At 43.0% G+C, this 24,110-nt stretch overlaps 1 protein-coding gene across 4 annotated transcripts in view; it reads right to left on the bottom strand.

The window, feature by feature from the left end:
- The window catches only part of ZBTB14 (zinc finger and BTB domain containing 14), a 79,047-nt gene extending 55,441 nt beyond the window's left edge, over positions 1 to 23,606 (bottom strand). The window contains exons 1-4 of one of the 4 annotated variants that reach the window (XM_080686971.1): positions 22,364 to 22,796; positions 20,904 to 21,046; positions 20,739 to 20,819; positions 16,157 to 19,598 (exon numbers count right to left, since the gene is read on the bottom strand). In XM_080686971.1, coding sequence (XP_080543097.1) covers positions 18,252 to 19,598; positions 20,739 to 20,741 — 1,350 coding nt within the window. In that variant the 5' untranslated portion in view covers positions 20,742 to 20,819; positions 20,904 to 21,046; positions 22,364 to 22,796 and the 3' untranslated portion in view covers positions 16,157 to 18,251. Of the gene's footprint in view, positions 1 to 16,156; positions 19,599 to 20,738; positions 20,820 to 20,903; positions 21,047 to 22,363; positions 22,802 to 23,347 lie in introns of those variants that run through there. The other 3 variants (XM_080686969.1, XM_080686970.1, XR_013961578.1) reach the window with 3 other exon arrangements.
- Positions 23,607 to 24,110: the final 504 nt, after the last annotated feature.

Below are 24,110 nucleotides of genomic sequence, written 5' to 3'. Positions count from 1 at the left end.
TAGGTCCCATGGTGTGCCCCAGACTCTGACAGGAGGGAGATTTTCATATACATTTTACTAATTTTCTTTCATCTCTGACACTTCTATTATAGAGAAAGGGCAAATAGCAATATTAAAATATTTCCTCTAATTAATTCCCTTTTAATGTGCATGAATTTCATGCACTGGGCCACTAGTATTAATTATAATGACTATGAAGTATCAAAAAGATGATGTGCTGAAATCATTGGCTATGCTTCCTTGAAATGAAGGAACTTAGTAGGACCATAAACATTATTTGAGATTTGGTGAGGCTGAGTTAAAAGAAGTTGGGTGGGGGTAAACATATTTAAACACAGATCCATTGAAACAGGCTCTGGACAACATGAGCAAATGACCCATCACTCTCTGCTTGGATTTTCCTGATATGCTTTCTACATCAGGAACTATGGCACTCAGGGCAGTCAACTAGTGTGAGGTTAGAATTCATCTTGACTGTGGAATCAATTATTATTAACTAACAATAGTACAATGGGGCTTGAGATCATTAATAGCATCAAAGAATATAGATCAGTAACAAGATTATGAGAAGTGAAAAATGTGGAACAATTTTGAAACACATTATTTAGGAGTATAGGAATTAATCTTTTTGCTTCAAATGAATCATTCTTTGCTTTATAATTTATGTAATTACTCTCATTTAATATAACTAAAATTTAGAAATTTTATTACTTTAAATACATACAATCTGTTAATGTTCAATTATCAATTAATTTAAAAGTCTATTTTGTAATGTAAATTCAACACTATTCATATCCTAATACATGACTGATTAAAATTGGTAACCAGAGTTTGGGAAGCCTCTTTATTGTTGAATTAAATTATAATTAAGTGCACCCATCTGCAATTGCACAATCTTCTCATTTTAAAATATTTATATTTTCATAATGTTATTTAAAATATTCTAATGCATATTACCATTGCATCTTAAAGTATGTAGAGCATCAGGAAATTATTGTGAGTTTTTATCTAGGCTCCAGTAACTCTATAAATTGGCTTCTATAGATCAGTGCCCAGATCTTGGTGTCTTATACTATTCTTTAATAAAAGGAACCAGGGATCCTTGGAGAATGGATAAGTATAGGGCAGAGCAGAGAATATAAAGATGACCCTGGAGCATCTTGTAGTACCAGAAAGTAAGAAGTGCTCAAAAAAACTAAAAGATGGGGCCTGTCAAAGGGACATTTGGACCTGTCCTGAAAAAGCCTGCAATGATTAAAGCTGTAACAACTTGAGGGTGGGGAAAAAAAAGCTCAAATAGTTCAGTATCTGTATCTATACTAATAAAAGGGTAATATGCTAATTAGACTGGGAGACCTTCCAGAAGACCTTCTGGACATCCTTCCAGACAAAGCCATGGTGGCTGGGCCGAGGCAGAGGTGGTTAGGGGCGAACAGGCCAGGAGGGGAGGGCAGTTGGAGGTGATCTGGCCAGCAGGGGGGGAGGGGGAGCAGTTGGGGGTGAGCAGGCCAGCGGGGGGGGGGGGCAGTTGGGGGCGAGCAGGCTGGCAGGGTGGGCAGTTGGGGGTGAGAAGGCCGGCAGGGGAGGGGGGGCAATTGGGAGCAAGCAGGCTGGCAGGCAGAGTGGTTAGGGATGATCAGGCAGGCAGGCAGGTGAGCAGTTAGGAGCCAGTGGTCCCAAATTGTGAGAGGGATGTCTGACTGCCGGTTTAGGCCTGATCCCCAGGATCGGGTCTAAACCGGCAGTTGGACATCCCCCGCGGGGTCCCAGATTGGAGAGGGTTCAGGCTGGGCTGAGGGACAACCCCCCACCCCGTGCACCAATTTTGTGCACCGGGCCACTAGTCTACACTAATAAAAGAGAAATATGCAAATTGACCGTACCTCTGCAACATCCACCAGCCAATCAGGCGTGAGTATGCAAATTAACCCAACAAAGATGACAGATTAATTTGCATACACAGGTACCGAGTGAAGACTGAAGACTGAAGACGACTGAAGACTGAAGACGAAAGAGGCTTGGCTTCTCCGCTGCGGCCGGAGCAGAGAAGCCTAACCTTGCTGGGTGCCAGAGGAAAACCAGTGCCAGCATCCAGGGGAAGGAAGGCCTATTGCACGAATCTTTGTGCAACGGGCCTCTAGTATATATATATAAAAGCCTAAGTGTCCATCTGACCATCTGACCGGTAGCTATGACACACACACTGACCACCAGGGGGAAGATGTTTAACACAGGAGCTGCCATGATGCACACTGGCCATTTAAAAATAAACGGCACTGTGGACCTTGTGCCGACAAACCAACATTCAGTTTCTCCCAAGTGGGACACAGGCCCCACCATCACCCTGGAGCAACACCCCACCAAATCGCAGCCAATGCTGCCAAGATCCCATGGCTCAAAATGCAGCCCACAGCCCAACCCAGCCCAGAAATGGTGGCTGTAGGCACCGGGTAATGATGTCACATGGCAACACCTGGCTTCCTTTCCCTAGCGACTAGCCTCCTTGGAGTTTCTTCAGCCAGGAACATGACTTGCTTTATAGCCAGGTGCAAACATTTCACAGTTTAACCAAATGTTTATGAAGCGTTTTCCCATGCCTCATCTCATTTGATCCTCACAGAAGTCCTGGAGTAGGTAGATAGGAGACTCGGTAGAATCCTACTTTCTTTTCATTAGCAAAACATGAATAGCAATCTATACTAATAAAAGGGTAATATGCTAATTAGACCGGGAGACCTTCCAGACATCCTTTTGGACAAAGCCATGGTGGTGGGGTTGAAGCAGAGGCAGTTAGGGGCGATCAGGCTGGGAAGGGGGGGCAGTTGGGGGTGATCAGGCCAATGGGGAGGGTAGTTGGGGGTGAGTAGGCTGGCAGTGGGGGGCAGTTGGGGGCGATCAGGCCGGCAGGCAGAGTGGTTAGGGGTGATCAGGCAGGCAGGCAGGTGAGCGATTAGGAGCCAGCAGTCCTGGACTGTGAGAGGGATGTCCGACTGCCAGTTTAGGCCCTATCCCTGAGGGGTCACAGATTGGAGAGGGTGCAGGCCAGGCTGAGGGAACCCCCCCCCCATGCATGAATTTTGTGCACCGGGCCCCTAGTATTAAAATATTTCTTCTAATTAATTTACTTTCAATGTGCACAAATCTGTGCACCAGGACACTAGTTGGATTATAACCCACAGTATGAAATATCCAGGAGCCCCATGATTGCCCTAGTTTACCACCTGGAGAGAGTTTCCCATGGCAGAGCAGAGACGTAGAACCTAAACAGAGCATGGCTATCCCTCTGAGGTTAATGGAAGCCAAGGCATTTGGAATTCACAGGGCAGAGTAACCAAGAGAGCTGCACAGAGAGCAAGCTCTGGACATCTGCAGAAGGATCCACCTTGGGTGCTTAGCTGAGTATTGATCCACACGTGTGAGTGAGGAAACTATGGAAGGTAGGGAAAAACCACCAAAAAGAAGCAAGCAGAACAGCTCTCAGATCTCACAGGGTGCTAAGGGTAGTTTGTATTCCGAGCAGCCAGAGTAGAAAGACCTCCTACTGCTTGGGGCATCTAGGAGAATCCACAGGAGTTGCCTCCTAAAGGGGCCACATTAGCCTTAGAATAAGGATGCTCTGGACCCTAACAAAGCTTTAAATCAAGCCTAGAGCATCAAACTGTTTTCAATTAAATCACCTGCATCCCAGAACAAAGCCCAAAACCGATTAAGAAATACAAAAGTCAAGCATCCAACAAGGTAAAATCTACAATCTGATTTTAAAAAGAAAAAAAGCTACCAGGCATACCAAGAAGCAGGAAATATGACTTTCAGCAAACAGAAATATAAAGGGAAACCTAGAAATGACACAGAAGATAGAATTAGCAAACAAGGGCGTTTAAAACAACTATCCTATCTTATAAAAGAGTAATATGCAAATTGACTGTCACTCCAAGATGGGCATCCCTCCAGGGGTCCCAGATTGGATAGGGTGCAGGCTGGGCTGAGGGACACCCGCCCCCCCCACACACACGAATTTCATGCACCGGGCCTCTAGTGAGCATATAAGGAAACAAAAGAGAGATAAGAACAAAAAAATCAAATTTCTAGAGCTGAAAATGACAATATCTGAGATGAAAACTGCACTAGATGAAGTTACTGACAAATTTGGCACTATAGATTAGTGAACTTGAGGAGGACAGAGTAATAGAAACTGCACAAAAGAAACCAAAGGGAAAAAAGACTGAAAATAAGAGGATCTGTGAAACATCGAGCAAATTAATGTATGTGTGATTGGAGTCCTAGAATGAGAGAAGAGAAATGGAACGACAAAGAACTTGTATCTGGCATATATAAAGAACTCTCAAAACAAAATAATAAGACAACTTAGTTAAAAAACTGAGCAACAGATCTGTACAGACTCTTTATCAAGGAAGGAAAATACACAGCTAAAAGCACATAAAATATGCTCAAAACCATTAGTCATTTGGGAACTAAAAATTAAAACCAGAATGGGATACCATTACACATCTACCAGAACAGCTAAAATTGAAAAGAGAACCATACCAAGTGTTGACAAGAATGTGAAACAGTTAGAATCCTCATACAATGCTGGTGAGAATTTAAAGTGGCACAACCATTATAGAAAACAAGTTGGCAGTTTCTAAAATGCATTTACACCATGAAGAAAACCATCAACAAAAGGAAAAGGCAACCTATTGAATGGGAAAAGATATTTATAACTAATTTATCTGATAAAAGGTTAATATACAAAATATATAAAGAACTCATACAATTCAATATAAAAAAACAAATAATTCAATTATAAATGGACAGAGGACCTAAGTAGCATTTCTCCAAAGAAGACAAACAGATGGCCAAAAGACATGAAAAGATGCTCGACATCAGTAATCATCAGGGAAACAAAAATCAAAACCACAGTGACATTTCAACACACACCTGTCAGAACGGCTATTATAAAAAAGACAATAAGGAATAAGTGTTGGTGAGGATGTGGAGAAAAGGGAACCTGTAAACTGTTGGGATTGCATATTGATGCAGCCACTATGGAAACAGTATGGAGTTTCTTCAAAAAATTAAAAATGGAACTGCCATTTGACCCAGTGATACCACTTCTAGAATATCCTAAGAATTCAGAAACAACAATCAGAAATAATATATGCACCCCCATGTTCATAGCAGCATTATTTAAAATAGCTAAGATCTAGAAATAGCCCAAGTGCCCATCAGTAAATGAGTAGATAAAAAAGCTGTGGTACATTTACACAATGGAATACTATGCAGCTGTAAAAAGAAGGAGGTCTTAACCTTTCAAAACCATGGATGGAACTGGAGATTATTATGCTTAGTGAAATAAGCCAAACAAAAAAAGACAAATATTACATGATCTCACTTATATGTGGAATCTAATAAACAAATAAACTGATGAACAAAATAGGTCCAGAGGCATGGATGCATAGAACAGACTTACAGATCTATGATGAGGATGGGGATGTGGGGGACAGGAAGAGATTAACCAACAAACATATATGCATAACTCATGGACAGAGACAATAGTGTTGAAGTCCTGGGTGAGGTAGGGGTTGGGGGGAGGGTGGCAAAGGGGAGAAAATGGGGGACATTGGTAATACTGTCAACAATAAATATTTTTTAAAGTAATAAAATTTTAAAAATCAGGTATTAAGAATGGCAGGTAGATGAAGGCAAGGATTTTTTAAAAAATATATATATATTTTTATTGATTTTTTACAGAGAGGAAGGGAGAGGGATAAAGAGTTAGAAACATCGATGGGAGAGAAACATCGATCAGCTGCCTCCTGCACACCTCCTACTGGGGATGTGCCCGCAACCAAGGTACATGCCCTTGACCGGAATCGAACCCGGGACCTTTCAGTCCGCAGGCCGACGCTCTACCCACTGAGCCAATCTAGCCAGGGCTGAAGGCAAGGATTTAGAAAACAAGGAAACTAAAGGGAATACATACATATTAAATGATGATATTGTTCAACCTTCTTCTCTTTTCAATTCCCAGAATACTATCAGCTATACCTTCTCCCCTAAATTGGAGATTTGAAAATATTCTTTGTATGTCTGACCATATCAAAAGGAATGATCTAAAGATGCTGACTTTAGGTAATAACTAACAAACATCTCAGTCAGATCACCAAAGACTGAAGCCCCTCCAATGGGCTCAGGGATTCCCATCAGCTTTAATAATCCGCTTTTGGAAATGAGAAGAGATGTGATCTGAGGAAAGTCTAACACAAAGAGAGAGACCATGGTGCCCTGGCCTGGTAGGAGCATCATTCCAATATGTCAAGGTTGTGGGTTCAGTCCCCAGTCAGGGCACATACAAGAATCAACCAATGAATGCATATATAAGTGGAAGGACATATTGATATTTCTCTTTCTCTCACTCTCTTTCTTTCTGAAATCAATTTTTTTTTTAAAAAAAGAGAGAGACCACAGCAAATAAACAGAAAAAAGCAACTTTAAGAAAACAGATTATTGATACAGGGAGAAGAATATCAAAAAATAAACTATCATTACCATCTTCAGATTTGCCACCATAAAACAAAAACAGGATGCAAGGGAAAAAAAACAAAAACAAACAGGCAGAAGGCATTCAAAAAATAAACAAAAAAAAGCTCTTAGAAATTACAATTAGGGTATCACAAAGCTGAAACAATTTGAGTAACTAAATAATGATAGCATTGGCTTATATCTCATAGAATAAAATAAATATTCATGGGTTCTAATACAAATAATTAAACAAATAATTGGGGGAGAAGGGCCATCTCTTCCTTATAAAAGAATTTCAATTAACACATCTAGAAAGAATGAGGATAACAGAAAAATCTCTATTAGAACACCATAGTAATAACTGTTGTAGGCAATTTTAACTAAAGTTGGATGCTAAAATCAATGACCGAAAGTTTGAGGATCTACAGAATGTTTATATATTCTCAAAGTACTACCTCCAAGATGTTAATTAAAAAGGAAAAATAGTAACTTTATAATTAAGAAACCTTGCAAAAATTAGATTGCTCAAACAATCAAAGTAAACATCACCAGTAATAAGACATAGCAACAGCCCAGCCAGTGTGGCTCAGAGGTTGAATATCAACCCAGGAACCAAGAGGTCACTGGTTCAATTTCCTTCCGGTCAGGGCACATGCTCGAGTTTCTGGCTCAATTCCTAGTACAGGACATACCAGAGGCAGCAAATCAATTATGTTTCTCATTGATATTTTTATCCCTCACTAAAATGATAACTAAAAACATTTAAAAAAGACATAGCAATATCAGGAACCCCCTGATATGATTCACAGAGAAAGATATATCATTTCAGTGGTATTTCTGCCAAAAATCACAACCTCAATGTAATCATAAGAAATTACCAAACAAACTTAAATTGAGACCCATTGAGCAAAAATAACACACTGGTGCTGTCCAAAAGTATCAAGCTCATAAAAGATATGAAAAGAATAAGCATCACATCACAAGTTGGAGGAAATTAAGGAGATATAACAAACCAGAGGCCCAGTGCATGAAAATTCATGCACTGAAGGGGGGTCCCTCAGCCCAGACTGCCCCCTCTCATAGTCCGGGAGCCCTCAGGGACAGGAGGCAACCCAGCAATCAGGGGAAGGCAACACCCCATCACACCTTTGCTGCTGCCACTACTGGCAGGACAAGCCTCAGCTGGCCCTGGTTACCTGAGCCTCAGGCGGCCCTGGGCAGCTGGGAAGCTGCCATCTGAGTCTTGCCAGTGCCTCGCGCCAGCCCTGGGCAGCTGAGCACTGCCATCTTGTGGCTGTGGGCACTGCCATCATTAAGGGCGGGGCAGTCAATTAGCATATTCCCTCCTTATTGGCTGTGGGCGCTGCCATCTTTGCAATGGTGTGAGGGTCAATTAGCATATTCTCTCTTTATTAGATAGGATAATTGTAATGTGATATCCTGGATTGAATTTAACAGAAAAAGGACATTAGTGGGGGTAAAAACTGGTGAAATTCAGAACTAAGTCTGTAGTTCAGTTAATAGAATTGTTCTGTTATGCCCAGATTTCATGATCCCCAAAGACCATCAGGGAGCCGAGTCCGATGCAAAAGCAAAGAGCCTTTAATCGAGCTAGCTCGAGCTCCCGGGCTCCAAACGCGCTGATTTATAGGGGGCCTGGGAAAGGTAGGAGGGGTGAGGTAGTGTGGCCTCTGCTGATTGGTTGGGGTCAGGTTGCACATGCAGGACGCGGCTTACTTTCCTCTTGCATTTCTATTGGCTAATTCGAAAGTGTGGGTTGGGCTCTTGGAGAGGTTCTAGGGCAGGAACCTGACTCCACGAGGTGGAGGACATGGAACAAAGGGAACATGGAGTCGGTCTCTCCCCGCCCTTTCAGTTCCAATGTTAATTTCTTAGTTTTGATAATTGTATTATGGTTATATAAGATGTTAACATTAGGGTAAGTTTAATCAGTGTATATGGAAACTCTCTACTCATTTTGCAACATTTCCATAAAACTAAAATTATTTTAAATTAAGAAGCTTTCTTTTAAATCTCAATGTAAATGTTGGAAATATAAAGTTAAGGGAATCTCTCAGAAGACAAAGAGATGGGGGATAAAAGGAGTAACAATAAATTTAGAGCATTTGTCTAGGAAAACAGGAGAATGAGAAAACAAACATGAGGAAATCATAAATGAAATAATTCAAGAAAACTTCCCCAAAGTGTAGAACATAGATTCTAGATTGAAAGGACCCACCCACCAATTTCCAGTACAATGATCCACACTGGGAAATATCCATATGGGCATGAAGAAAAGATTCTTCAAACTTTAAAGAGAGAAAAATATATAGGACACACAGAAAGGATCAGAAATCAGAATAGCTTCAGGCTTCTCAATATATTTTCAAAAGTTTAAAGATAGGTTATGTTTTTAATATCTATATTTATCCACATTTTTTACCCTGAAAGCAGAGCTGAGAGTTCTGTAGCAGAAATCAAAGTTGTTTATTACTTAGAGCAATAACTGTACCAGTTTCCCCATTCCAGTGCCCTACAGGGTGACATAACAACCATATGTCACCCTGCACATTGGAGGTCTGCCCCTCCCCCCTCCTGAGAAGCCCTAGAACTTTTGCTCCCTAGTCATTAACAATCCTTTAGAATGTAAATGACTGGCTCTAGGCTCTGTAGCTCATCCCCTTTTGAAATGTAAACACATTAGGAGATAAGGCTCTAAATCTCTTTGGCGGATCTCTGGCTATAGTTTCCAAGGTGCCACAGAAAGTTTGCTAGGAAGCTCTAGCTGTGCAGAAACACCAAATCATCCACTTCCTCACAGTTTATTTTCTGATCCAGAAAGCAATCCCTACCATCAATAAGTAAGAAGATAAAATGGATCTCAAAAAGTTCACCTGTTCACTCATCAGATTGAGGATCTGCTCCTCCACCACAGCAAGAGAGTGAATCATGAAAAGACCGCAGGGAGCCAGGAATACTGTTTGGGGAATGGTTTTCATAGATGTGTCTCCAAAGTTGGAGAATGTCCTTAAAATAAGCAGGAAAGCTTTAGTTGCATTACTTCAAGTGTGATTTAAATTATTTTGCTAGGAGCTGTGATAGTTTGGATGGACTTAGGCACATCCCATTCATTTTTAAAAGTGAAACAAATGTGAGAGGTGGTCACTGGCTTCCAAACCCCCCTCTCCTACTATCTCTCATAAATATTAAAGAACTTGGATCTTGTGATCACCTTTGGTGCCCAAATGGAGTTAGAAGGCAAGCAAATTTAAAGCAATTACATTAAAAAAATATTTGGAGGATATTAACTGAACTAATTAAATAATTATAAAACAATAGACTTGAATCTTGAAATAAACTTAAAGACCATGTAGTAGAAGCCTCTCATTTAAAGCAAATGATTTGCCAATTAAAAAATAGGCAAAGGACCTAAATAGACATATTCCCGAAGATATACAAATAGCCAACAGATACATGAAATGATGCTAATCACTGGCCATTAGTGAGGCAGGCCAGTAAGCCAGGACAAGGGGAATAGGGAAACTGAGACCAGATAGTTAAACAGCAGTTTGCAGCCATCTAGAAACTCAAGATGCCAAGCAATCTCAGCTACCTAGTAAATCCTAAACCAGGGACACTTAAAAGTAAATGGTTTGCAACTCTTCCCAGCCAGAGGGTAAATAGCGTAATTCACACAACTCAGGGAGAAGATAGCAAAGATCCCATTAGTGCTATTTGCCAACCACACCCAAGAAAGATGAAGAGAGTAATTCTCATTTTGGTACATCAGTATAAAGCTGATGAATATTCTATTGAGATCCTCCCCTAAAATGCTCAGCCTTTAAAACCCCTCAAATTGAAGGTCCCAGAGTGCTCTCTCCCAGGAGCACACCCATACCTCTCCACCCCTTCATCCTCCATAGTCATGCATTGCCTAAACTCTAAGGGACCCCATGAGGCTTGCAACCAGGGCAGCAATGGGCAGCAGCAGTTCATCCTAGACCAGTGGTCGGCAAACTGTGGCTTTCGAGCCACTGTTTGCTGCTCTGTTGACCAATGAGTTTGCGGACCACTGTCCTAGACAAACCCCCTGAACTCATCCCCAAGGCCCTTTTTCTCTGATTTCTTAGGGAGCCTAAGCAGAGCAGCCTAGACTCATTTCCCCAGCCCTTTTTTGTGTCACTAGCTTTAATAAATGTTCTAAAATTCACCAGGACTCATGTTGTGAAATCTTTCCTGCATGAAGTCAAGAACCCACACACTGTGGGCTGGCCCTAGGCAGACCCACCAAGGGCAGGTCCCCTTTCTGGTAATAGCTTTATTGCAGTAATTGGGACCCAAATCCATTATATCTCTGAGGTATCCCTATATATGCAATGGAATATCATTCAGCCATAAAAAAATGAGGAAATCCTACCATTTGTGACAATATGGAGGCATTATGATTAGTGAAATAAGTCAGAGAAAGACAAATACTGTATAATCTCACTAATATGTGGAATCTAATTTTTAAAAGCTACATTAGAAAAAGGGATCAGATTTGTCATTACCAGAGGCAGGGGTGAGAGGAGGGAAACTTGGAGGAAAGTGGTCAAAAGATACAAACGTAGTTATACGATAAGTAAACTAGGGATATACGACATGATGACTAGTTAGCACTGCTGTATAATATATAGGAAAGTTGTTAAGATAGGTTTTCCTAACAGTTCTCAGTACAATAATTATTTTTATTTTCTTTTTATTGTATCTATATGAGATGATGAATGTTAAGTAATGGTAAGCATTTCACAATATAATAGAGGCCCAGTGCACGAATTCATGCACAGGTGGGGTCTGGCTGGTCTGCCCTGATGGGGGCCCATCGAGCTGGGCCAGTGGGGGAGAGGCCGCAGGCGGTTGGCCAGCTGGCCCCACCCCCAATCAGGGTGTTGGGGGTCAATAGGGGACTGGGCCAGCCTGGGGGAGCCGATTGGGGCCCGGATCAGGCTGGTTGGCTGCCACAGTGCGCGTCATAGCCATTGGTCATTCTGGTCGTCCCTGTCACTGGGCTTTTATATATATAGATGTAAATCAAACCATCATGCTGAACACCTTAACTTCTACAGTATGTCAATTATTTCTCAATAAAACTTAAAAAATGAGAAAATTCCAGTGATCTCATAATTCACAGAAGTTTGGGATAATAATTAATTATATAGCCCCTAAAATAAACTCATTCCTTTTTTCCATGCCACATTTATTATAGATTATTAAAAACAGGGTGGGGTAAAAGTAGGTTTATAGTTGTATGTGAAAAAGTTTATTATTATTAATTATAGTATTATTTTCCACTGTAAACCTACTTTTGCTCCACCCTGTGTAATCTTGTTTATACCAATCAAGGCCAACTGATCCAGTAGCCTTCCAATCCAGTTACTATTTCCAATTTCATATATATATATATATATATATATATATATATATATATATATATATTTAATCCTCACCCAAGGATATTTTTCTCATTGATTTTCAGAGAGTGGAAGGGAGGGAAGGGAAAAGGGAAAGAGGGAGAAACATTGATGTGAGAGACACATATTAATTGGTTGCCTCTCACATGTCCCTGGCAAAGGATTTAACCTATAATCCAGATACCTGCCCTTGACCAGGAATTGAACCCAAAACCCTTCAGTGCATGGACCCACGCTCTGGGCTCCCATTTCATATTTGCTAAAAGATTGCTGGAAAACTGCAGAATACCACAGAATGGCTAAAGCATTCCAAGATTTAGGAGAAATAGCACTCATACATACACCCTTGATTTAGTTAAATGTAAACAGCATAAGAATAAAGTGTAAATTTAAGTTCCCCACCTGTTTACCTTTCTAACCTTTTCCGTCTTGAGGTAATATTTTAAATCAATTATATCTGATCTTAAAAACCATTTTAAAGCCAAATTTCCTATTACTTACGTAAGAAATGAGTTTATCTTTTGAAATAATAAGCAAGAGTGGGGTAAACTGGACCGGAAATCACCATTTGCATTTTAGCTGAAGAAATTAAGAAAAATTATGCAACTATCCCAAGGTGGTGTCAGCTTGAAAGCAGTAGAGGTAAAACCTTAATTCAAGTTTTCTAGCACTTTTCAGAGAGGTGGGGGAGATCTCCTAACACATAACTATTTTTACAAACAAAGAGTTAATTTTGACACCAAACTAGATGGTCTTTGGTCTGCTGGGGTTCCCCTGGCTCACAGAATAATGGAACGTGAAGAAAACCAACCAGTAGCTGTTTTTTGCAATCCTCCATGGCACTTTATCTACAGTTTTCTGTATTATTTGGGGGAGCCTCTCTAGACCCAAAGGAAGGTAAAACAGTGTTAGTTTAGTAGTTGGTTCCTTGCATGAGAAATGTCTTGGAGAAATCAAAATATTGAAACTAATGAATGATATAAGCTTAGGGTCAATTGTTTGCCTAAATGCCTTTCTCTCCTCCAGCTGCTCTCCCTCCTCCTAAAGTGCACTGAGTTGGTAAGGATGTGTGCAAGGCCACAGTTGCTCCTTTCCCTGTTTGAGGGCATTATGACATGGTAACTAAGGACACAGGCTCTGGAGGAAGATCTACCTGTTCTGTCCTGGCTCGGATAACAACTTGACATTGGCAGGATTTTTAACTTCTCTGAATCTTGGTTTTCATCAGTAATAAGGTGTGCCTCAGAGTTGTCACAAAATGTACATAGAAATAGTATAAATAGTGCCTGATATTTAGTAAATATTCAACAAATGCTAGGTTTGAGGCTGTTAGGGAATACCTGCTCACTCACAATTCTCATTTCACAGCTGCTGCTGAACATACCCTATATTGCTCATTAAGTACCTGCCCCCCCCAAAAAAACCCTTCCAAGTTGTTAATATATGGTACCTTGTCCAAAGATGCTGGAAGGCCATGTTATTATATATTATTGATTTCAGAGAGGAAGGGAGAGGGAGAGATAGAAACATCAACGATGAGAATCATTGATTGGCTGCTTCCTGCACACTCTCTACTGGGGATCGAGCCCACAACCCGGGAATGTGCCCTTGACCACAATCAAACCCAGGACCCTTCAGTCCACAGGCCAATGCTCTATCCACTGAGCCAAACCGGCTAGGGCCATGTTATTTCTTACTTGTCTAATTTTCTTTGCATCCATGTTCTTTCTTGATGCCAGAATTTATTCTTTTAAAGATAGTCTCATATTATACTCCCCTTTCTCAATTCAATACCAATGAGGAAAAAATGAGGATGAGAATGTTAATAAATGAAAATGGTAATGTTTAACAAATATATTTTCTCAGTATACACTGAAAAAGGCCACTTGAGCCCTGGCCAGGTGGCTGTTAGCTGAAGCGTCATCCTGTACACCAAAAGGTTTCAGGTTCAGCCCTAACTGGTTTGGCTCAGTGGATAGAGCGCTGGCCTGCGGACTGAAGGGTCCCGGGTTCGATTCTGGTCAGGGGCATGTACCTTGGTTGCGGGCACATCCCCAGTAGGGGGTGTGCAGGAGGCAGCTGATCAATGTTTCTCTCTCATCGATATTTCTAACTACCTATCCCTCTTCCTTCCTCTCTGTAAAAAATCAATAAAAATATGTTTAAAAAAATAAAATAACATTATAATAATAATAAAAAAAAAAGGTTTCAGGTTCAATTCCCAGTCAGGGCACAAACCTAGGTTGCAGGTTCAATTCCAGGTCACAGCACATATGGGAGACAACCGATGAATGTTTCTCTCTCTCTAAAAATCAATGAAAACATATACTTGGGTGAGAATTAAAAAAAAAAAAAAAAGTCACTTTGTAAAACAGACATGTCAAAGTCAAGAGAACTTCAGTTTGGCTTCTGTTTCTCTAGAGAGAATGCTCTTTAAGGAGGAAATGTTTATGGTGCACCTAAAAAGCAGTGGGTGCTGGGCTAAACATTTTGTACTGGTTATCACATTTAATCTTCACAGCGGACCAAGAGGTAGAAATCCCAATCAGTATTCTAGATATAAAACTAAGGCTCAGGGAAGTAAAGAACTTGTCTAAATTTAGACATTAACTAATAAACAGTGCCAGGATCCAATTCAAGTTTGACTACATAAGTCTTTTCACTAAACCACACATCCCCCTAATTATACTGAAAATATCTACATGAGTACTGGTAATTGGGAATATTTCTTGGAGATCATGAAATCACATAACTGCTGAAATATCACAATCCAACAAAATTACATTCAGGGACATTAAGATCAGTATGGTGACCTTTAAGAAATTATGGATAACAGGCGATGGGCAAATTATCTATCTATATGGATCCCTAATATGCAAATAGACTGAACTGAAGAACAACCAAACAACTGGTAGCTATGACGTGCACTGACCACCAGGGGCCGCGCCTGAAGTAGGTGAGTGGGGGTGACAGACCAAGGCAGGGCACCGGTCGCTGTCATTGGGGTGAGCCTCTGGTGGCTACTGAAAATTCTTTGCTCTCACGCACCACAGTCCTGCTGGGCACTTGAACCCACTGCTGGTGCTGGCCCCAATCGCTCAGCGCCGTCAGCAGGTGTGAGTGGTGGCTACGGCCCTGATTGCCCCTGAGGGCTTCTCCACCTCCCCCTGCTCCTGAGGGGTGATTGGGGCAACAGCTGCTGCTCGCACTGCTGCTGGCACCGGCCCCAATCGTTCCACACCATCGGGGGTACGAGTGGGGCTGGCGCTGTCAGCACGTGGGAGCAGCAGTGGTGCGAGTGGGGCTGCAGGCAGACAGGGAACCAGGGGCCGCGGCGGGAGGGGCCAGGTGGGGGTGCAGAGGATGGGCTGAGACCCACCCCCGTGCCCACCATAGCCTACAGTTCCTTTCAAGGTGCACAAATTCGTGCACTGGGCCCCTAGTTTAAAAATAATGCTTACGACAAGACTGGGAAAGGGAACAAACTGTGCTAGTTGGGTCCAAAGCAAGTGTTGTCAAGTAGTTGCAGGATTAAGTTTATTTTTAATAGTTCCAAGGGGAAGGAAGTTCAGTTACAAGGGGACATGCAAAAATGGAGACAAAATTCAAGGAATAAGGAGCAGTTAAAGCTGGGAGCATGGGACATCAGGGAAGTAGGGAGCTCCCATCACTGAACGTGCTCACTGATTTCAGTTAAGTATAGGAAGAATTTATTGGTATCAGGCTCAGTTGATGGCGACCTCTATACTGTCTAACAATTTTAAATTTGTGATCAAGTTAATTAGTAGATAAATGACCTAAAGTTTGGACTTCCTAAAATTATCTTCCTCAACCACTGCCAATACAATGCAAGTTGGCATAAAAGGTAAAATTAAGTTTACAGATATTTTCTTTGTTCAAACAGAAAAAAGTAACTTTTAAATAATGGAAAAGATAGCTTAGAATTTCCTTCCCCTCACATGATAGATTCAGTGTAAGGATATTTCAAAATTAACCCCCTGTGATTAGAGTTCCCCTTGAACTGTCTAACATTATGGTTTCACCATCAGGAGGCTACTAAAACCTGCTGGATGAGGAGAGAGGCAGTCTCAATGACCAGCAGACAGGAAAGCTGCCATGTCATGACTTTGCTGCCACCAAGCAGACAAGCACCCTAACACACATATAAACCCAGTACCAGCGGTAGAAATTGCAACACAAATATATTTCTCATGCAAAATAGGACAAATGATAAATATTTACATAATACAAATAAAGGGCTGAAAATTAAGCTTTCTTTTTTTGGGTACCACTATGATTATGTGATTTCAATGAGGATTAACCACATAACTTGCAACTCTGAAAAACCATGATGAAGATAGTAGAAAATGTACTTTGGTAGAAACCCAGATGTGTGAAAGATTACTATGAAAACAGAAATGATAGAAGTATATTTTCTTATATATACTAAAGTGAAGACCCAAAAATGGTTTGTTGAAGTAGCTATCAACCAGATGTGAAATTATTTTTCTTTTGCTTTGGTTAAAACAGCCTAGGAATGTCAATCAATTTCCCTTCCACTAATAGCATATAAACAGTGACAGGACTACTTTAAGATGGAAAAAACAACTGTTAAGAAAAGAAATTAAATTAATTTTAAACTAAATTAAACATTTTACCAATAAATATGTTTCTTAAAAGGTAGTATCTTCATCCTACAATCTTGGGCGTAACATATACACCCTTTAAAAAATAAAATTTCTCCCACAGTAGTAAATATAGGTGTTAATGCAACAAGCTATGAAATGCAATTATTTTAATGTCTCTTTAAAAAAAAACAAAAACCCTAGCAACCAAAAATAAATTTTGAAAGTCAACGTTTTTCTAAAATTGTACATTCTAAAATAATTGACTAATGCTTTATTATAGAACATAATTCAAACTATTATTGGTATTTCACTATATTCCTAAATAAATGGTTTAAAAATTTTTCATACACCAAAATTGGAACAGCTTTTAAATTCTTACATCTATGAAAAGGCAATCAACTCTACTTAAAACTGTAGCCAGTGATGAAATATACTTCAAAAACATAAACATTTGGTCTGACACTCTTTAATATTGGTTAACAACAGACTGATGTTTCTTGCTGATAGAAGTTATTTTATTCAATGTGCAAAAAAAAAAAAGTGCAGCTGTCTACTTTCCTTGAAATACGTAAGACCAACACTTCTATACTATTTACACACTTTAAAGATTTTAAATGTATTAATTTAAGTCACGATATTGCATCTCCTTTATGGATAAATCATGTGCTACAGAGAACCCAAAAGTTTGATAACAGTCTGTTACACAAATGTATCTGAGGACGCATACCTGTTCTTGCCCTAATTTCAAAATCAATTAAAATGTATTTTGATCTAGGAAATCTTGGAATTATTGCATATGTGAAAACCTTGTCTCTGAGAGCCAGATTTCTAGTCACTGCTTTCTAGTCCTCTCAGCACTGGTCCACTCCACTAACCCCACTTAATTTCAGAGTAGTAATGCCCCAAATAAGAGGAATGAAGGAACTCAGCCACCAGATCACCAATATCCCTATGGATTTGTTCAGCCTTTGGGACTTGTAACCACATCTTTTGGGTTAGGTATGGTCAATCAAAATGGATTGAAACACTTCAGCAAAACAACCATTCATTATTTGTCCACAAAAACTGTGAAAAAAACAGTGATAGAAAATTAATAAATCAATACAAACCTAAGACCATTCTACATTTCCAGGCCTCGTTTTCATATTTGCGGTGTTCTTGGTCAACCACCCACCAGTATTTTCTGCATCTACATGAAGTACTTTGTTACTAAAAATGCTGTTTTGACCGAAAGCCACATATAATTGTGATTAGGAAATCAATTTACTCAATCATCACTCTGTGCAGTGCGTTCACCAGTGCAGCAAGTGCAGAGAGATATTAAAAATTGGAACAAAAGTCTCTCACTTCTGAACTGGACACAGGAGTCCTCAAATTAAAACCATAAAAAGAGAGAAGGGGCAAGACTTACTGGCAACATTAATACTAGACACCAGACAGGACAGTGAAACTGTTTGGTCAGAATCAAGGAACGTTATTTCCTTTAAAAATTTTAAAAATACCTAACCAGGCACTGCCTTAAGTCCAGTGAGTACAATGTTCCATAAGTTTTCAAAAAAATAATAATAATACAGTGACTGGTGTTCATTTATTACAAACAATGCAATCTCAGTCTCCACGGCTCAGGCAAAGTGTTCGTGTCCCATCACTTCTAGCTACAGGCTATTGTTTCCAACTGCTGCTCCGCTTCGGCGGCCATTGCTGCTGCCTGCAACTGTTCTGTCTCGCTTTGGATGGCACTGGGGGTAACCTGCTTCCTTTCACTGTGCATATTGTTCTCGTGCCTTTTCAGATCAGACGCCTTGGCAAATGCCTTGGTGCATGAGCCACACACAAAAGGCTTTTCCCCTCTGTGTCTTCGTTCATGATCTTTGAGGTGGGACTTGTGTTTGAAGGCTTTGTCACACATATGGCATGCAAACGGCCTTTCATTACTGTGAACTCTCTCATGCTTCTTTAGGTCTGGGGCACGAATAAATGATTTTCCACACACCTCACAACTGTAGGGCTTATATCCTGTGTGGATTTTTAGGTGTTCTTTCAGGTGGGCCTGTGTGGTAAAACCTTTTGTACACATTTCGCAAACAAATGGCCTGTCTGCTGTGTGGAGTTTTTCATGCTTCCTTAATCTGCCTTCATCAGAAAATGTCTTACCACATGCCTGACAGGCAATCTGCTCCCGATGGTGGCCATAAAGTAAATACTCAAACTTCATGTCACTGGCAGCGGTTGTCCAGCCTGGTGTCTGTTCATCCTTCACTTCGCTCATTCCATCATTAAATGTTAAGGCTTGAGGGGTCTGAGACCCCAAATCTTTCGATTCCGAGGCCTCCATGGATTCTACTTCCTGGCCGTAGCAATTTACTTTTCGAACTTCCTCACTCCCCAGTTCTTTCAAGATCGCTTCCTGAACCCTGAGTGTAGTTGTAGGCGACTTGCCATCCTCCTGACTGGGGGGTGTGCCTTCTACAGTGTCATCAGATGGACTGTCATCTTGATCTCCAATTTCTTCCACATCATCATCCTGAGTGTCAGCAGCATCTCCAATGGGGCGATTTATTTTGAGGCAATATTTAGTTTTTGACTGACCATTATTTTCATCAGGACTAGATACATCACGCTTCTGAGAACAGAGTTTATCCAAAAATCGGATACCAAGAATCTGACCTGATGACATCATTAAGTTAACATCTTCTTTTTTCACAGAAATCTTTGCTGTGTACATGTAGTTCAGGACCTCTTCAAATATATCAGAACGAAGAAAATCTATTTCTATTACTGAAGAGCTATCAACCTCAAGCTTCTTAAAAAGCTTTTTAAAGTAGGTGCTGCAGGCGGCAAGAACACATCTGTGTGCTCTGAATTTCACATCTTCAACCACAATAGCAATATCACAAAATTCCCCTTCCAGGCGCTGTTCATTTAGTGTTTTCAGAAACAGAGTTTTATGATCATCATCATTATATTTAATGGTTTCAGACATACTGATGAAAAACTCCTACAAAAAATTTTTAAAAAGAAAGTTTGATAATTATGAACATTTTTCCACACAGAAAATACAGGTAGATTTTCATTTTCTAATCAATTTTTGGTACCTAACTATTTCAGAAAGTCATTAAGAGTGGTTCAAGAGTATGAGTAGGAAAAGACATCCCAACTTAGGGATTTCCAAATTGTTATTTCTATTTATCTTCAGTTTACTAAGTATTTGCCTAGTTATAATGATAGCCAACTTTTACTGAGCACATAATACATGCCAAGTACTGTTCTATGTGCTTTCCATCTCTTCGCAAATGTAAAGATCAAATAAACGTATGAGATAGGTATTACTATCTCCATTTCAGAGATGATGTTGGGAACCTGCCCAATATTGTAGTTATTTAGTGGAGAGCTGGGACTTAAATCTAGGCAATCTAGCTCCAAAACGTGTGCTTCCTGACAAGTAGAGTTAATAAAGGCAAATAACTCAGTTTCAAGGTTTGAAAAACAGTTCTGAGGCAAGCATCCATCAGTCATGTATGTTGTGTATAGTCTAATTTCAGAGAAAGATTCAGTAAAATAACTAACAGTGTTCAATGTTCTACTTCCTAGACAGAACTGACAAGTCACTGTAGCAGAACTAGAAAGGGATATCATTGCCAAAATATTCCATTTGGTGTTGTCTTCTAGCTTTTCCACACCACTTTGGGGCCACTTCTGAATGAGGGTTAAGGTTTAATATGACCCTCAAAAATGAGCAGTTTCATTCCCTCTCGATGCCAATCTATCTGCCATCCAGACAAAAACATCATCAAGATGGATGTACTTGACAAGTGCTGCAAGTATTTTACAAGCAAAAGGAATTTAAAACTGGCACAAAAGACATGTCATAATGTCATAGAAAATGACCTTTTAATAATGTATTCTATGTTTTCTTTTAAAAATATTGTTTGCCATTCATTCAGCAAGTATAAATGGGGGAGAAAGAGAAGTGCGAACACATAGTATATATGTGTGTGTGTGTGTGTGTGTACACACACACACACACACACATAAACTATGTGTTCGTGCGTGCACACACACACACACACGTGTATATATTTCTTAAAGCAAATACCAAACCATATTTTCAAGATTTAATATCCAAAGTTATAGTTACCATGAACAACTCAGGCTATTGTCTTAATGCTTGAAACACTAAATTCTTCAGATCAGAATAACTGATCAGGGCGTGCCAGTCCTACAAGAGAAAAGGACACACAAGAGTAAGATAGAATCTTCCTCTATCCCAAATTCTAAATAAGAATATTTTTTAAAAATAAACTTTCCTTTCTTGTCCTGCCACTTGCACATGTACCCATTTTCAGGTTGGGAACAGAGAGGAGGGTGCCTGGCAGCATCAGATCCGGCTCTGAGTAGACTTGAAGCAGAACAGGTAAGGGCTGCAGCACTTGGAGTGTGGAGGGGCTGTGCGCAGCGTATGTGTTGGAAAGCCACTAAAGAATTTCTCCTCACAAAGACCATTTATAGATGTTGATAGCTACACAGATATCAGAAAAAGCCAGAAAGTGCCCCTTCCCCCCACCATTTCCTGCTAGGTATGTGGCCCTCCACATTTTTCTCTAGGCTCATATAGAGTGTATATGTATATATGTATTTATAAATACATAGAAAGTTATAGAAGCTCATATACCCAACAGCTAACATTGGAGGAGAGGGAACAGTAGCTGGTTTCTTCTTTCCACACTTTGTACAATGTAGCACACGTCATTTAAGCTACACTGGTCTTTAAGCCTGCATTTGAGAAATCCAGGTGTTTTCACCTGTATCCCTACAGAGAAGCTCAAAGAATTCCAGCTTCTTATTTTAAAAAATATTTTTATTGATTTCAGAGAAGAAGGAAAGAGAGAAACATCAATGATGAGAGAATCTTTGATTGGCTACCTCCTACTAGGGATTGAACCTGCAACCTGGACATGTGCCTTGACTGGAATCAAACTCGGGACCTTTCAATCCGCAGGCCGAAGCTCTATCCACTAAGCCAAACCAGGTAGGACAGAACTCTAGCTTTCTAATTTTAAGTCATACCAGAGGGACTCCATCGTGCAGACCAATGTCCTGAAAAACACAAAAAGTTTCTTCTACCGAACAGTGATCACACAGACTTTAATGTGGTAAGACCAAGGGACTGGGCTGCAATAGTCTGACCCAAAAACTGTGGTGCAAGACACAAACCAAGATACCCAAACCCTGAAAACCATCAAAAAGTTCCCAAAAGCAAACACAGCAACCATTGTGAGGGTTGGGCAAAATTAGTTCTAGGGATGCTTCTGACTTTGTTCCTTAAATGGAACCTGGTCTGTAGTCACCCCCAAAAGAAAGTGGCCAGGCCAAACTTCCTACCAGGTCACACTTGCTACTGCTGCCACTACCTGTACCCTTTGGCTTGTGGGATAAAAGGGCATGGACTAGGGAGAGGGCGTGGCCATACACATCAGTGTGCTGATGCCCTCTCCCCCCACCCCCCCTTTTTTTTTGGCTAGGGTGTTATTTGGCCTTCTCTCTCTCCCTGGGCCACTTTTTCCTATTGAGATGTTCCAATGGCTAAGTTCAGGTGAGTCAAACTGGAAGATACCCATTGCCAGTATGTGTAGGCGGTGAGACCTGTAGCCCTAACTACACTTCCATAACAAAGCTGCCCTTTTATTAAGATTCTCCAAATCGTTGGCGCGCCGAGGGCCCTTACAGAACAGGGAGCGGGAGCTCGAGCAAAGCCAAACTTACATAAGTAGCGGCAGCCGCCTCCCTACCCCTGAACAGCCGCGACAATGGCGGCGGCCCGACTTCCCTGTCCAAAGCTCGCAACTTCGAGAAGGGGAGAAGGAGAACAGAGCGCAAGAGCCACCGAGGGGCCTTCAGAGTTTCTCCAAGCCACGCTCTCATTTCTTGCTGTCTGGGAGGTGGGGGGCTGGATAAGGCCGTTTGTATTCCTTCCCCAACAAAAGCTCTGGCCTGGGAGCCGGGAGGTGAAGAGGCCACCTTCCCTTTCATCATCGGGCTTCCCGCGCGGGCTGCAGGCCTCGGCTCCGAGCGCGGGAGGCAGAGCCCGCGGCGGTCCCGGCAGCGGCGAGCGGGAGCGGGCGTGTGGCCGGTCTCCGCAGCCCCGCGCCGCGCCGCGCCCCGTACCGCCCGCGAGCCCCGAGCTCGCGCCCCGCGCACTCCCCGGCCGGCTCGCGCCGGGCCCTCCCCCGCCCTCCCGCGGCCGGGGGCGGGGGCGGCGCGCGGCCGGCTTCCCGAGCTCGGCGGGCGCACCCGGGAGTGCGAGCGCGAGGGTCCCGGCCCCCTCCGCAGGCAGCGGGGGGGAGGTGCGGCGGGGTCCCCGGCTCAGAGGGGCGGCGCCCGGTGGGCCGCACTAGGCGCCGGGCTCGGGCCGTCTCCGCCCTCACCGCGGAGCACTGCGGAGGTGCGAGCGAGGACGGCCATGAACTCCGCCGCCAGGCTCGGCGAGCGCGCGCGCGCGGGGCCGCCCGGCTGCTGTCCCAGCTAGCTCGCCGCCTGCGCAGCCCCCAGAACGCCTGGTCCAGCCCCGGCCCACGCCCGTCCCCGCTCGCACCGCGCCGCTGCCGGCCGCCCGCACATCCTGGGGCTGGCTGGTGCCCCAGAGCACGGCGAGAGCGCGCTTCCGGGCCGCCCCGCCAGCCGCCCGCCGCCCCCGTGCCCGCCTCGCGGATGGTCCGGGCCCCTTCCGCACCCCCGGCCCGCGCTTACCTGCAGCCTGGCACAGCCACAGACACTCGCCGTGGGCTCCCCACGCTCGCTGCACGCAGGCCGGGGACGGGATGGACGCGGGGCGCGGGGGCACGGTGGGTGGCAGTGTGTTTTGGATTTTTTTTTTTTTTTAGAGTTTGGGGAGAGGGCGGGGTGGGGGGGAACCGTGCACGTCCCTGATGGTAGCAGCCCTCCTCCAGCACGAGCACAGAATGTCTAGCCGGCCTTGAAAACCCCCACCGGCACCCCCCCCTTCCCGTGCATGCGCGGTGCGGGCTAGGGGGAAGGCGCGCCGCCGGCTTGCGCAGGCACGGAACCAGACCGGGCCTCTAAATTGGCGAGCCCGGAAAGGGTTAATCCGGGACCTTGCGACGCTTTCGTTGGAGTCTACGGGGCCGCCCCGGAGGGCCCTGGCCTGCGCACGCGCGCGCACGCGCGCGACTTGGGGCGCGCGGAGCCCGCGCGCGGGAGAAGGGGAGGGCGGGACAGGGGCGGGGCTTCGAGAGCCGAGGAGCGTATGCACGAGCGCGGCTCCCGGGCACCCGCCCCGCCTGGAGCTCCCGCCTTCCGCTCCGACAAGAGCTCCCGCCGGCTCCCAGCGCCGGGATAGCGCCGGGGACGCGGGAACCGGCGTTCCCGTGCGTACGTGTATGCTCGTGCGTGGGGCAGTGCAGCCCTCGGGCGCGCGCAGGCCGGCGCTGCGGCTGCGGGCTTCGCCCTCGGCTAGGGGGCGAACGCCCAGGGCACCCTAGCCTTCCGCGCA

The sequence above is a fragment of the Plecotus auritus genome, assembly GCF_963455305.1.
Source record: "Plecotus auritus genome assembly, chromosome: 8".
Lineage (NCBI taxonomy): Eukaryota > Metazoa > Chordata > Mammalia > Chiroptera > Vespertilionidae > Plecotus > Plecotus auritus.
The sequence above is the reverse complement of the archived record's forward strand: the minus strand, read 5'-3'. Positions and strand labels throughout refer to the sequence as shown.